The sequence below is a fragment of the Tauraco erythrolophus genome, chromosome 27 (genome assembly GCF_009769465.1).
Source record: "Tauraco erythrolophus isolate bTauEry1 chromosome 27, bTauEry1.pri, whole genome shotgun sequence".
In the NCBI taxonomy this organism is placed as follows: Eukaryota; Metazoa; Chordata; class Aves; order Musophagiformes; family Musophagidae; genus Tauraco; species Tauraco erythrolophus.
Genome location: NC_141491.1, coordinates 5,608,433 through 5,622,396, shown reverse-complemented (window position 1 = coordinate 5,622,396; position 13,964 = coordinate 5,608,433). Strand labels below are relative to the sequence as shown.

General features: G+C 66.1%; 3 protein-coding genes across 3 annotated transcripts; 2 read left to right on the top strand and 1 right to left on the bottom strand.

Moving 5' to 3' along the window:
- Positions 1–351: 351 nt before the first annotated feature.
- On the top strand, positions 352–3,154 carry LOC147526830 (glutathione S-transferase 2-like). Its single transcript, XM_086627287.1, has 8 exons — positions 352–387; positions 610–685; positions 1,101–1,165; positions 1,251–1,332; positions 1,419–1,519; positions 1,797–1,892; positions 1,976–2,086; positions 3,059–3,154. The coding sequence occupies exons 1-8, from the start codon at positions 352–354 to the stop codon at positions 3,152–3,154; spliced, it is 663 nt and encodes a 220-aa protein (XP_086483413.1).
- Positions 3,155–4,500: 1,346 nt separating this feature from the next.
- On the top strand, positions 4,501–6,686 carry LOC104370561 (glutathione S-transferase Mu 1). Its single transcript, XM_086627265.1, has 8 exons — positions 4,501–4,534; positions 4,907–4,982; positions 5,086–5,150; positions 5,233–5,314; positions 5,923–6,023; positions 6,175–6,270; positions 6,365–6,475; positions 6,591–6,686. Exons 1-8 carry the CDS (start codon positions 4,502–4,504, stop codon positions 6,684–6,686), a joined length of 660 nt encoding a protein of 219 aa, XP_086483391.1. The 5' UTR covers position 4,501.
- Positions 6,687–7,387: 701 nt separating this feature from the next.
- Positions 7,388–12,664, bottom strand: EPS8L3 (EPS8 signaling adaptor L3). Its single transcript, XM_086627130.1, is given in 18 exon segments — positions 7,388–7,405; positions 7,504–7,636; positions 7,740–7,854; positions 7,936–8,029; positions 8,176–8,272; positions 8,363–8,563; positions 8,677–8,825; positions 8,957–9,031; positions 9,187–9,251; positions 9,336–9,453; positions 9,540–9,613; positions 9,705–9,776; positions 10,488–10,572; positions 10,656–10,805; positions 12,040–12,195; positions 12,293–12,357; positions 12,441–12,514; positions 12,624–12,664. Coding segments are annotated over 18 exon segments (1,782 nt in total).
- Between the last annotated feature and the right edge of the window lie 1,300 nt (positions 12,665–13,964).

The following is a 13,964-nucleotide window of genomic DNA, read 5'->3' as shown; positions in this document are numbered from 1 at the left end:
GGGAAGGTTTTGTGGCTCCAGAGGGAAACTGAGGCAGCAAGAGGGTGCTCCCCCCCACCCAAGATTGCCCCCGTAGGGTGGGCTCCTCCTGTTGGGTTGGCTTTGGGGATGGGGGGTCCCCCCCAAGGTGATGGGGGGGTCGGGGGCCGGATCCTGAGCGGCGGGTGGCAGTGCTGGCCCCGCGGCGGGCGGGATGCCCGGGCACCCTGCCCGCACCCGGTCACGCGAGCGGGGAGGGGACGGGGGAGGGTGCTGGGAGGGGCGGGGGCGGGGGCGGGGGGGGGGGCGGGGATCGGCCCCTCGGTCCTGGTCCCCAGCAGTGTCCCCGCGGAGCAGGAGCTGGGTGGCACCATGGTGGTCACGTTGGGGTACTGGGACATCCGTGGGGTGAGTGGGGGGGGTGGGAATGGCTTTGGGGGGGGGGGGGGATAGGGTTCTGCAGGGGGGGGGTCCTGGGGGGGGGGGATAGGGGTGGGATAGGGTTCCATAGTGGGTGGGGGTCCTGAGGGGGAGGAAGGGGGTGCGATAGGGTTCCGGGGGGGTGGTTTCTGGGTGGGGGGGTGTTGGTGGGTGCTGAAAGGTGGGTGCTGTGTTCCCCCCCGACCCCAGCTGGCCCACGCCATCCGCCTGCTGCTGGAGTACACGGAGACCCCCTACCAGGAGAGGCGGTACCAGCCCGGCCCAGGTGAGGGGGGCAAGCGGGGTGCCCCCCACCCCTATATGTGTGTCGTCTGGTCCTTTCCCCCCACCCCCGCCGGACCTTTGTCCCCCCCCGGTTCGTGCTGCGTCACAAACCAGCTGAAAGAGAAGAAACTCCCCATTTCGCACGCCTGTCCTGCCCCCCCATCCTCCTCCTGCCCAATCGGGGGGGGTTCTCTGTTTCTTCACCCCCCCCGGACCTTGTCCCCTGCTCAACGTTCTCCCGTATTTACCCAGGGAGGGGTCCCGGGGTGGGGGAGGACACGTGGCTGCTCGTGGGGCAGAGCGGGACCCCCCCACTGCGTGTGTCCCCCCTCCATGAATTCGTTATGGGTGGGATAAGAGGGAATGGGGGGGTCTGGGGGAGCCCCCCCCTCAGTCTCCCTGCACCACCCCCCCAGCCCCTGACTTCGACAAGAGCAACTGGACCAAGGAGAAAGAGAAACTGGGCCTCGACTTCCCCAACGTAGGTGATGGGTGAATAAGGGGTTGGGGGGTGGGGGGGCACTGGGGCTGCCCCCCCCACCATGACATCCCCCCCCCCTCCCCAGCTGCCCTATCTCATCGACGGCCCCATCAAGCTGACGCAGAGCAACGCCATCCTGCGCTACATCGCCCGCAAGCACAACATGGGTGAGCGACTGGGGGGGCACAGCACCAAAATGGGGTGGGGGGGAGCAGAAAAGAGCGGGGGGGGCTGATGTCTCCCCATCCCGCAGTCGGGGAGACGGAGGAGGAGATCGTGCGCGTGGACGTGCTGGAGAACCAGATCATGGATTTGCGGATGGGTCTCGTCCGGCTCAGCTACAGCCCTGACTTCGTGAGTACCCCCATGGCAGGGGGGCACGGGGGGGGGGGCGATGGACAAAAAGGGTCCATCCCCCCCACCCCTGTGCCCCCCTACCCCCATCCTGTCCCATCCCAGGGGGGTCTTGTCCCCAACCCCACTGGGGACATGGGGAAATCAAGGCACGGCCAGCCCGGGGGGTGCAAAGGGGTGCACCCCCTTTGCCTGGTTGCATTCAGGGGGTGATGCTTTTGGGTGCTGGGGGGGCGGGCAGCACCCACCGCAGCTCTGTACCCCCCACCCCATGTAGGAGAAGCTGAAGCCGGAGTATCTGGAGCAGCTGCCAGGAAAACTGCGGGAGCTGTCACAGTTCCTGGGCTCCCGGCCGTGGTTTGCGGGGGAGAAGGTAGGTGAGGGGTGCTGGGGGTTTTTTTTTTGGGGGGGTCACACACCCTCAGGCACATACACCCCACACATTTCCCCTCGCAGCTCACCTTCGTGGACTTCGTGGCGTACGACGTGCTGGACCAGCACCGCATGTTCGTCCCCGAGTGCCCGGAGCTGCGGGGCAACCTGAGCCGGTTCCTGGAGCGCTTCGAGGTGAGCGGGGACACGTGGGGACACCCCAGTGGCCCCAGCCCTGACACCCTGCTGGCCCTGGCCCTGGCCCCCACACCCTGCTGGCCCCATCCCCAATATCCTGGTGTCCCCGTCCCCATCCATAACACCCTGGTGTCCCCATCCCCTATACTCCGGTGTCCCCATCCCTGAAGCCCCAGTGTCCCTACACCCCAGTGTCCCCATCCCTGACACCCCTGTCCCAGTCCCCAACCCCCCAGTGTCCCCGTCCCCAACATCCTGGTGTTCCCATCCCCATCCGTAATGCCTCAGTGTCCCCATCCCTGACATGGGTGTGTCCCTGTCCCCGTCCTTAATACCCTGGGGTCCCTGTTGCTGTCCCCAACACCCCTGTGTCCCCATCCAGGTCCCCATGCCCAACACCCCTGTGTCCCCATCCCTGTACGCCAGTGTCCCCATCCCTGTCACCATCCTTGATGCCAGTGTCCCCATCTTCATCCCCTGTATCCCGGTGTCCCCATCCCTGACCCACCGGTGTCCCCACCCCTGTCCCAATCCCCAGCCCCCCCAGTGTCCCCATCCCCAACATCCTGATGTCCCTGTCCCCATCCATAACACCCGAGTGTCACCAATCCTATCCCTGACACCCCGGTGTCCCTGTCCCCATCCCCTATACCCCGGTGTCCCCATCCCTGTCCCTGATGCCTCAGCGTCGTCATACCCGTCCCCGACACCCCAATGTCCCCATCCCCAACATGCTGGTGTCCCCCCCATCCCTATCCCCATCCCCGACCCCACAGTGTCCCCATCCCCATCCCCAACTCCCGGTGTCCCCATCCCCAACACCCTGGTGTGCCCCCCATCCCTATCCCCATCCCTGACATCCAAGTGCCCCCCCAGTGTCCCCATCCCAATCCTGGACCCCCGGTGTCCCCATCCCCATCCCAGAATCCCCATCCCTGTCCCCATCCCTGTCCTGTCTCCTCTCCGCAGGCTCTGGAGAAGATCTCCGCGTACATGCGGTCGGGGCGCTTCATGAAGAACCCCATTTTCTGGCCCACGGGGCACTGGTCCAACACCAAGGACTGAGCGCGGTGCCCCCCCAATCCCACCCCCCCCCCCCCCCGTCACCTTCAGCCCTCCCCCCTGGAGAATAAATCGGGGGGGGCTGCCCCTTTGTCCAGCTGCCACATGGGATGCACCGAGCCGCCGTGGGACTGCAGGGTGTTGGGAAGGGTGGGGGCCATGGGGACCCCCCATTTTGTGGGGGTGACTCTTGGGGGGGGTATCAGGGGAGGGGGCTATTGCACCCCCCCTGGGATGGAGGGGAGCCATTCCCCCATGCAGCACCCCAGGATGAGGGGGACCCCCCCCATGGAGACTGTGGGGTCCAAGGGGGACCCCATGCCCCCCTCCCCTGGGGAATGAGACCCCCATGCAGCTGAGGGGGGTGACAGAGGGGACCCCCATGCAGCTTGAGGGGGGGGGGGTCACAGAGGCACCTGTGCCCCCCCCAGGATAAGGGTGTCTCTCTGCAGACTGGGAGACCTGTGCTCCCCCAAATCAGGGGGTCCCCCGTGCAGTCTGGGGGGCTGCAAGGACGAACTCATGCCCCCCCCCCCGAGATAAAGGGAACTATATAAAGCTTCGGGGGTGCAAAGGAGGCCCCGTGACCCCCCGTGATAAGAGGAACCCCCATGTTAGCGCAGACTGCGGGAGGTAAAGGGAGGACCTGTGCACCCCCCCAGGATAAGGGGGACCCCTCCCACTAACTGAGCGACCTAGGGTGGGGTAATAATGCCCCCCCGGGTAAGGAGGACCCCCCCCATGCAGCCTGGGGGGGTGGAGAGTCCCCAGAATAAGGGGGACCCCTGTGCACACTGTGGGGTCCAAGGAGGGGCCATGCCCGCAGGATAAGGGGGGGCACACACATCTTGGAGGGGGTGCAAGGGGGGGTCCTGTGCCCCCCCCAGCATAAGGGAGTCCCGTACAGACTGGGGGGAGTCGTGCTCCCCAAAGACGGGGGGGATCCCCATGGGGTTTGGGGGGGGGGGAATGCAAAGGGGGGCACCCATGAGCCCCCAGGATAAGGGGGACCCCTGTGGGGTTTGGGGGTGCAGGGGGGGCACCCATGAGCCCCTAGAATAAGGGGAACCCCCGTGGGGTTTGGGGGTGCGGGGGGGGCACCCATGAGCCCCTAGAATAAGGGGAACCCCCGTGGGGTTTGGGGGAGGGGTGCGGGAGGGGGAATCCATGAGGGATAAGGGACATCCCTGATACAAACTGGGGGGGCCGTACCCCCACCCCCCCCTCCAGCCGCAGCCCGGCCCCTGTCCCTTTAAGACGCCCCCCCCCCCGTTAAGCCCCGCCCCCCGGGGAAGGGGGGGTGGGGGGGCGCAGCGCGGGGGGCGGGGCAGAGCATCGGCACGCGCAGCCATGGCGGTGTTGGGCTACTGGGACATCCGTGGGGTGAGTGGGCTGGGGGGGCCCGCACCCCCACCCCCCTGCCCGGGGGGCCCTTCCCCTGGGGGGGTGCAGCGCCCTGACCCCCCCCTTACCCCCCCCGCTCTGTGTGGGGGTCCCTCCGCTCTTGGGGGGGGGTCCGGGGGGGTCTTCTTGGGCTTGGGGGGGGCTGTGGGGGTCCCTCTGAATGGGGGGGGGCGTTGGGAGAGCCCGAATTGCTTTTGGGGCACCTGGTGGGTCGGGGGAGCCTCATGGTTGGGGGGGGCGGGGAAGCGCAGCTCACCCTTCTCCGTGCCTCAGTTTCCCCATGGCAGGGCTGAGGGGGAATTTGGGGGGGGGGGGTATCGCTGATCTCTTCGCCCCCACCACCCCCCCCAGCTCGCCCACGCCATCCGTCTGCTCCTGGAGTACACGGAGACGCCCTACGAGGACAAGCTCTACAGCTGCGGAGAAGGTGAGGGGGGCCCGGGGGGGTCCCCGATCCGCCCTCAAGCTCTTTGGCTTTTTGGGGGGGACACGGCATCACCCAGCACCCCCCCCTCGCTCCCTCCTTCCAGCTCCAGACTACGACAAGAGCCAATGGATCAATGAGAAGGAGAAGCTGGGGCTGGACTTCCCCAACGTAGGTGGTCTCCAGCCTGGGGGTGCTTTCGGGGGGGGTAGGTGCTCCGGTGGGTGGCCCCATGCCTTGATGTCCCCTCCAGCTCCCCTACTTCATCGACGGCACCACCAAGCTGACGCAGAGCAACGCCATCCTGCGCTACATCGCCCGCAAGCACAACATGTGTGAGTGGTGGCCTTGGGCTTGGAGTAGGGTTGGGCTTGGAGTTGCCGTGGGCTTGGATTTGGAGTTGCCATGGGCTTGGGCTTGGAGTTGCCGTGGGCTTGGACTTGGAGTTGCCGTGGGCTTGGATTTGGAGTTGTCGTGGGCTTGGGCTTGGAGTAGGGTTGGGCTTGGAGTTGCCGTCAGCTTGGAGTTGCCGTGGGCTTGGAATAGGGTTGGGCTTGGAGTTGCCGTGGGCTTGGAATAGGGTTGGGCTTGGAGTTGCCATCAGCTTGGAATAGGCTTGGGCTTGGAATAGGCTTGGGCTTGGAGTTGCCGTGGGCTTGGGCTTGGAGTTGCCGTGGGCTTGGGCTTGGAGTTGCCGTGGGCTTGGAATAGGGTTGGGCTTGGAGTTGCCGTGGGCTTGGAATAGGGTTGGGCTTGGAGTTGGAGTTGCCGTGGGCTTGGGCTTGGAGTTGGCTCAGGCTTGAATAGAGTTGGGCTTGGAGTAGGGTTGGGCTTGGAGTTGGCTCAGGCTTGAATAGAGTTGGGCTTGATGTTGGGGTTGGGTTGGAGTTGGGTTGGGTCAGGGGCCAGCCCCCCCCAGCGCTGACATCTCCCCATCCCGCAGGCGGTGAGACGGAGGAGGAGATCCTGCGCGTGGACATGCTGGAGAACCAGATCATGGATTTCCGCATGAGCCTGGTGATGGTCTGCTACAACCCCGACTTTGTGAGTGCCCTCGTGCTGCACGGTTGGGTGACCGCGTTGGGTGACTGTGCTAGGGTCCTCCCTGGCCATGCCCTGGGTTGCATCGGTGTCGGGGAGGTGCTGTCCCCTGGGGTGGGGGGACCCCTCACCCTTCTACCCCTTCCTCCTGCAGGAGAAGCTCAAGCCGGGCTACCTGGAGCAGCTCCCGGGGAAGCTGAAGCTCTTCTCCAACTTCTTGGGGGACAGAAAGTGGTTCGCGGGGGAGAAGGTACCACCAGGACCCCGGAGGGGTGTGATGGGGGGGCTGGGGAGGGGGTTTGTCCCCACACTGGTCCTCACTGTGTCCCCCCCCCTGTCCCTAGCTCACCTTCGTGGACTTCCTCATGTTCGACGTGCTGGAGCAGAACCGCATCTTCGAGCCCAAGTGCCTGGAGCCCTTCAAGAACCTCAAGGACTTCATGGACCGCTTCGGGGTGAGCTGGGCCACCTTGGCCATCGCTCTGCCCTCCCCAGGGAAGGACCCCCAACCCCCTGAAGTGGGGGGTGCCTCGGTGGGCTGGGTCCCTGATGCTCCCCTTGCCCCTGCAGGCCCTGGAGAAGGTGGCTGCCTACATGAAGTCCAGCCGCTTCCTGAAGATGCCCATCAACAACAAGATGGCCAAGTGGGGCAACAAGAAGGAGTAGAAGCCCAGGAGGGACCAGGGGGAGGGGTCCTGACCTGACCCCCCCCCAGCACCTTCCATCACGGGGTGGGGTGGGCACTGCCCGCGTGAAGCCCCCAACGCAATAAAGTGCTGGAGATGTTGTCCCCCAGCCCCTTGGTGCCCTGTCACCCCCCCCTGCGGCGCAGAGCTGGGTGGGCTGGGGACAGCCCTGGCCCCTCACTGCTGCCCCCCCCCCCCCCCCTAGAGACGAGGGGCTGCCCGGGATGGGCACCCGGAGGTGTCCCTTGGGTGCTGCTGGGCAGGTTGCTGCCCTGTGTTGCCCCCCACCCCCGGCACCAGGGTGGCCCATGGATGACGTGGGGACCGATGTGTGCCCCCCCCTCCACCCCAGACCTCAGCACTGTCACTCTTTTATTTTCCACATCAGTTGCTTTACATCTTTTGGGGTGCCCACATGTTCCCCGGTGCCCAGCTCCCCCACTTTGCCATGGGGGGGGGGTCCCCAAGAGCCCTCCAGCGCGGTGGGTGGGGGAGTCCCACCACCCTTGTGGCATCAGTGGCTTTGGGGGGGATGTGTCCCCTACCCCCCAAGGAAGGGCTTTCTGCCCTGGGGGGCCAGGCAGGATGAGGGGTGGGGGGTCCCCTGAGCTCCCCCCTCCACTCTGTTGCTGGGGTGCTCCATCATGGGGACAGCGGGGGCCACTGGTGGCCTCGGGTGGCTCAATCGCTGGGGCCCATCTGCAGAGAAGGGAGAAACAATGGGGGGGTGGGTGGGTTGGGGAGCCCCACAGTGGGGAGGGGGTGTTGGGATGGGGGTGGGGGGGGGGGTCCCTCACCCCCAGGGAGGTCCTGACGGCGGAGAGCTTGAAGAGGACGCGGCGCCATTCCTCGGGACAGACCCCCCGAAGCTCCGCCGGGCTCATGTGCAGCAGCTGCTGCCCCGTCAGCACCCCCAGACACCGCACCGTGCTGCGGGCAGACGGATGGATGGGGGGGTGAGCTGGGTACAGCCCCCCCCAAATGCAGCCACACGGGTTTGGGGTGGGCTGGAGGGGCTCAAGGGGTCACCTACATCCTGGAGAACCCCTTGTCCTTCAGCCAGGCTGTCACCTCCGCCGGAGAGGAGTCAAGGTGCAGGTTGGGGGGGCTTTCCTGGGGAGGGGACAGTGGGGTGACTCTCCTGCCACCTTCTCCTGGTTGGGGGGGGTGGGTAAGGAGGGGAGGGGGGCCACCCACCTGGCTGGTGCTGAACCTCCTGGTGCTGTCACCTTGCCCCAGGGGCTCCAGGATGTTGCTGGGGACATAGCCCTGCTGCCCCCGCTCATCCTGCACCAGCCACCACTTCTTCCGCTGGTCCACGACCTGGGGGGATGGTGAGAAATGTTGGGGCGGGGGGGGGGGAAGCACCTCGCTGTCACCCTCTTTCAGGACCCCCAGCAGGTGGGGTGGGGGTCCTGCTGCATCCTCTCCAGGAGCACCCATGGAGGGGACGCCCCCCTAATTTTTACCTGCAGCGTGTCCCCCATCCTGATGCTCAGCTCCTGCGGGTTCCTGCCCTGGAATTCGTACAGGGCTCGCACCAGGCTCTGCCCGGGGGAGGGGGTCCTGGAAATGGGTGTGGGGGGGTGAGCATCCAGCCGGGGGCCGGATCCTGCCCCCACCCTCAGCGCCAGCGGAGGCAGCGGGAGCACTTACCCTCGGCCAGGATCATCCCTCCAGCCAGTGACTGGTGACTGCGCGGGGAGCAGAGGGTGTCCAGAGCGAGTTAGGGAAACTGAGGCAGGCGGTGGGGTATCCTGGCCGTCTTCCCCTACCTGCTCCATCGGAGGGGGCAGCCACCCATCCGAGAAGACGGGGATGTAGGGGGGCACCAGCTCGCTGTTGGGGTACTCTGCCCTGTGATGGGCAGGGAGAAACGCTAAGGTGGGTAGTGTCACACCCCCCCCCCCCCAAAAAAAAAAAAACCCAAGCCAGACCCCCCCATTGGTGTCGGGGGGGCTGGATCCCACCTGGTCTTGTTCCAGGCGATGCCGAGGCTCTTCCAGGTGTCGTAGTCGCCCTGGTGCAGGGTGTCCTCCAGCAGCTCCACCGCCTCCGCCACCAGCAGCGGTGCCTCCACCGCCGGGGCCAGGCTGCGCTCGGGGCAGTGCTCCAGGACCTGCTCCGGGGGGGTGGAGATGGAGCGGCACCCCCGTACCCGCTCCCCAGGATCTGGGGGGGGGGAGGTGAGGGTGGCTGCCCACCCTGCTCACCCCGGGGGGGGTGGGATGTGCTTCCCAGGGCACTCACGAAGGAGAGGGCCACGAAGATGAGCCGCAGCAGCTCCGAAGGGTCCGGCTCCCGCACGTGCTGGTGGGTCCTTCCCTGCGGGGAGGGGGGAAAGGGTGTCCCCATGCAGCCCCCTTCGTCCCTACATGGCACCCCCATCCCCACACAGCCCCCCAGCCTGGCAGCGGAGCGGGCAGGGATGTGCCAGGGCTGCCCAGGAGCCATGGGGTCACCAACCCAACGGGACCTACCACGAGGTTGAGGGCGTATTTCACCTTCTGGAAAAACTCCTTGTAGTCATCCTTGGAGGGCAGAGCTGGAGGGGCAGAGCAAGGGGGGTTGGCACCGGGATAGACCCCCCCTCAGCTTCCCCCTAAGCCCCCCTGCCCTCCCTCACCACCTTTGTTCTTCTTCTTCTTCTTCTTCTTCTTCTGGTCGGTGATGCTGGCCAAGCCCAGGGCCGTCTTCAGCTGGTCCACGAAGAGGTCCAAGTCACCCAGCACGTGGTTGAGGACCTCCTGTGGGAGCAGGATGGCACCAGGTGGGTACCGGTGGGGAGGGCTGGGAGTGCCCCCCTCTGCCAAGGACTTGGAATGGGACTTACAACATCTCGGTCCACGACGGACGTGACCTGGCGGGGGGTGTCAGTCCATGACATCTGCTGGAAGTCCGGCAAACCTGATGACAGCAGAGGGTCCCCATCACCCCACTGCCACCCCCCTGCTCCTGGGGAAACTGAGGCAGGCTGCAAACCCCACCCAAGACTCACTGTAGTCGGAGGAGGGTGGCCCACGCTGGGGGGGGGCGCGGAAGTCGGTCTCGGGGAGCTCTGCCCACCGCTCTGGGGTCACAGGGGGACCCTGCACATACGGGGGGGCCGGGCTCCGCGCCGTGTCCGGGTTGCTCCTGGGCAAGGAGGGATGGGGGGGGGGGCTGAGAGTGGGGATGGGGTACGGGGCTGGAGGAGGGGTCTGTGTCTGTGGGTATGGGGTGGGAGGGGGGGTCTGAGCCTGGGGGTGGGCTATGGGGGGGGGTCTGTGCCCAGGGATGCGATATGGGAGTGGGAGGGGGTCCGTGCCCACTGGGATGGGGTATGGGGGTGGTGTGTCTGTGCCCATGAGTATGGGGGGGGGTCTGAGCCCAGGGGTGGGGTATGGGGGTGGGAAGGGGTCTACACCCACTGGGATGGGGTAGGAGGGGGGGCTGAGCCCAGGGATCAAGTATGGGGGGGGGCGCTGAGCCCAGGGATGGGATACGGGGGTGGAAGGGGGTCTGTGCCCACTGGAATGGGATAGGAGGGGGGCTGACACAGGAGCTGGGGTACTGAGGCAGAAGGGGGGGGTCCACCCCCCAGGATGGTGATGGGGGGGGGGTGTCTCTGCAAGAGGAAGGAGGGGAGCAGGTAGAAGGGGATCCCCACCCATGGGGTGGGACCCTTTGGGGGACATGGGAGCAGCAGGGACATATCCCCCTCCCACAGGGAGACCCAGCACAGCTTGAGGGGGGTGGGGGGCCCTGGCAGTCCCCAAGGAGGGGGTGAAGACCCATGGACCCCCTTACCTGTGCCTGTAGTGCCCCCTCTGCTCCTCCTTCCACTGCTTCACCACCTTCTCCAGGCTGTTCTTCAGCGTCTCTGCCTGGCACAGACCCACCACCATCATCGCCCACCCCCCCCCCTACTCCAAATCCTGGGGTGCTGCCCCCCACCTCCAGGACTCACCCCCAGCCGCTGGCACTGGAAGAGCAGGACGCTGGTGCCCGGGGGGTTCCGCTCCTGGACGTTGATGGCCAACACCGAGTCGTAGCCGCAGATGTCCAGCGCGGCTGAGCACCCCTGAATGCTGCCCAGTGGGTAAGTGTCCAGCTCCTCCTGCCCGGGGAGGGGGGAAATGGGGTGCTCAGTGCCCCCCCCGAATGGCTGGTGGGGGTAGAGGGCTAAGAGGATGCAGGGTTATGGGGTGCGGGGGGCTCTTAGGGTTGTGGGAGTGTAAGGGTTGATGGGAGTGGGGGCTTTATGGGGTGGCATAGCCGGGGGGTACCAGGTTTTTGGGGGCTGCTGAGTAGGGGGGGGTGTTATGGGGTAGGGGTGCCAGACTTGTAGGGGTGTGAAGGTTGGGGGGTGCCAGGGTTATAGAGGTGCAGGAGCTGGGGGGCAGTGGGGTTTTAGGGGGGTGTTGGTGTTATAAGGGTGCAAGAGCAGGGGGGCAACGGGGTTATAGGGGGTACCAGGGTTATAGGGGTGCAAGGGCTGGGGGGCAGCAGTGTTATAAGGGGTGCCAGGGTTATAGGGGTGCAAGAGCAGGGGGGCAACGGGGTTATAGGGGGTACCAGTGTTATAGGGGTGCTAGGGCTGGGGAGCAGTGGGGTTATAGGGGGGTGTTGGTGTTATAAGAGTGCAAGGGCTGGGAGGCAGTGGGGTTATAGGGGGTGCCAGGGTTGTAGGGGTCCAAGGGCTGGGGAGCAGTGGGGTTATAGGGGGGTGCCAGGGTTGTAGGGGTGCAAGGGCCAGGGGACAGCAGGGTTATAGGGGGTTGTTGGTGTTATAGGGGTGCAAGAGCTGGAGGGCAGTGGGGTTATAGGGGGGTGTTGGTGTTATAGGGGTGCAAGGGCTGGGGGCAGTGGGGTTATAGGGGAGTGTTGGTGTTATAGGGGCACAAGGGTTAGGGTCAGTGCCAGGGCCAGGGGGGGTGCCAGGCTTACAGGGGTGCAAAGGTGTGGGGAGATACCCCAGGGTTATGGGTGTGCCATAGCTGGGGTAATACCAAATTTGGGGGGGGGTGTTGGGTCCAGGGCAGGTGTCATGGCTGAGGTGGGTGCTATGGGGTGCTAGGGCTAGGGGTGCAGGATGGATGCCAGGGCTGGGGGGGTGGTGTTGAAAGGCTGATGTGCATGCTGGAGTGAAGGAGGGTACCGGGATCAATGGGGTGCCATGGCTGGAGCGGGTGTCAGAGCCAAAGGGGGTGCCAGGGCTGAAGGGGGGAGATGCCAGGGTTATAGGGGTGCCACAGCTGGGGAAACATCAGATTTATGGGGGTGCTGAGTCCGGAGCGGGTGCCACGGCCAGGGGGTAGCAGGTTTTGGGGGGTGCCCTGCCCGAGGGGTACCTTGCTCTCCACATCCCTCAGCACCAATTCCTGGTCCTTGACTTGCAGGATGAGATCCTGTCCCCAGATCCGTCCCTGCGCCTCCAGCACTTTCAGGCGTTCCAGGCAGTCCTCGGCGCTGCGGATGTCCCTCTCCAGCCGCACCGTCAGCAGGTGCTGGGTGGGGACGTGGCACCGACTGTCACCCACCACCCCGTCACCACCCCACGCTCTGCAAACTGGGGGTACCCTGGGCAGGGCTGGGGTCTCCTACCTCGACGTGGTGCTGGAAATCACTTTGGGGCTTGAAGAGGCTCTGGCCATAGTCCTTGCGCTGGTCTGGGGGGACACGCGGGGTCAGGGGGTGGGGGACAGGTGGGGGACAGGAGCGAGCGGGGTTTTGGGGTGCAGCCCTCACTCACTGTAGATGCTTTTCCCGCTGGGGCGGCCGAAGCTGTTGGGGTGTTGGAGCAGGAAACCGTTGTCATATTCGCTCCTGGATGGATGGACAGATGGACCTTCGTGCCTGCAGCGTGGTCCCCTCTCCCCACCCAGCCCTCGGGGGTCCCCAGGGTGGGGGACACCCCACCCTGCTGGGTACTCACCGGGACTGGGAGCTGCTCCAGCGGCTCAAGGGGTCTCCCATCTCGCCGGGGGGCAGCGAGGGCAGCTCGATCCTGCTATGGGGTCCTGGGCTTGGCACTGTCCCCGCGTCACCCCCACTGTGTCCCCAACCACCTGGGGCCACCCCGTGCCATCCATCCCCCCACCCTGAGGGTGGCATCGCCCTGGTATCCAGCAGGACCCCCCCCCCGCCCACCCATCTCCAGCCCCCCAGCCCCCGGGTGTTCACCCAGCAGCCAAAGCCAACCCTCCCCCCATGTCACTGGATGGGGTCCCTGTCCTGGGGGATACCCAGGGTGCCCTCACTCACCCCAGTCCCCGCTGCTGCTGGCTTGGCCGCCCGGGCTGGAAGTGCGCAGCGGAGGGTGGCACGGGCAGGGGCAAGGACTTGACGTCGGCACCGCACCCGCCTGCTCTTTGCCCCATGGCGTCTGCTTCGAGATGGGGGGGGCACACGCATATAAACACCTGGCACAGTCACCAGCACCCCCCTCACCCTGGGGTGCCCACCCTGCGGCAGATAAGACTCAGGAGCACCCAGGTGGGACTGCAGCCCGGAGCAGGCAGGGTGCCCCCCCCCCCCAAGGCCAACTTGCCCCCCCCGCGTGGCGCTGAGCCTTGATGACGTCCTGCGTGGCAGCGCCCAACTCTGTCCCACAAAGCCCTGTGCCTGTGCCCGGCGGGTAACCCCGGGCTCGCCCCGAAACCTGGTTGCCAACGGGAAAACCCTCCCAGACTGGTTGGTGCCAAGGAGGAGGGGGCCCGATCCCTGAGGTGGGTTAAGGCTGGTGGCAGCGGGGTCACCGTTCCCAGCCCTGGGGGGGTCGCTTCTGCCCCTGGGTGCCCACCCCTGCTCCATCCCGCAGGGTGCCCTGTGCAGATCTGTCCCTCGGCACCCCCAGGAACACTGGGGAGAGCTCCGGCCCCAGCCCGTCCCCCTCGGTTGGGGGACACCAGGTGTGGGGGGGCGTCACGTCTGTGGCACTGAGCTGACCCGCTGGCCTTCCTCCCCTGGCACAGCGAGGTGGGGTTTGGGTTCATTTCGAGCCTTTTTGGCTTCTCTGGGCTGATTCTGAGGCAGCGTATGGGGCGACGGGTGGTTGAGCTGTGCCCGCTGGGTCCCCAAGGGCATCGCTGGCTCCGTGGGGTCCCCTCTGTGTGTGTGACCCCCCCCAGCCCCACAGGCTGTGACATCGCGGCCGACCCTCTCTCTCCGTTTTTCTTTCCAGGTTTTGGGGCCAAACTGGAGCCACCACGGAGGGACCCCGGCGTCCTGCACCCCCCGGGCACCACACGGAGCAGGCGGTGACATGCTCTGGGGG

Excerpts from the sequence above, each read along its gene's own strand:
- LOC147526830 (XM_086627287.1), top strand. The coding sequence starts at position 352 with ATGGTGGTCACGTTGGGGTACTGGGACATCCGTGGG. Across the intron at positions 1,166-1,250 it reads TGGGCCTCGACTTCCCCAAC|CTGCCCTATCTCATCGACGG; the intron begins GTAGGTGATGGG and ends CCCCCTCCCCAG. Across the intron at positions 1,333-1,418 it reads CGCCCGCAAGCACAACATGG|TCGGGGAGACGGAGGAGGAG; the intron begins GTGAGCGACTGG and ends CCCATCCCGCAG.
- LOC104370561 (XM_086627265.1), top strand. The coding sequence starts at position 4,502 with ATGGCGGTGTTGGGCTACTGGGACATCCGTGGG. Across the intron at positions 5,151-5,232 it reads TGGGGCTGGACTTCCCCAAC|CTCCCCTACTTCATCGACGG; the intron begins GTAGGTGGTCTC and ends TGTCCCCTCCAG. Across the intron at positions 6,271-6,364 it reads AGTGGTTCGCGGGGGAGAAG|CTCACCTTCGTGGACTTCCT; the intron begins GTACCACCAGGA and ends CCCTGTCCCTAG.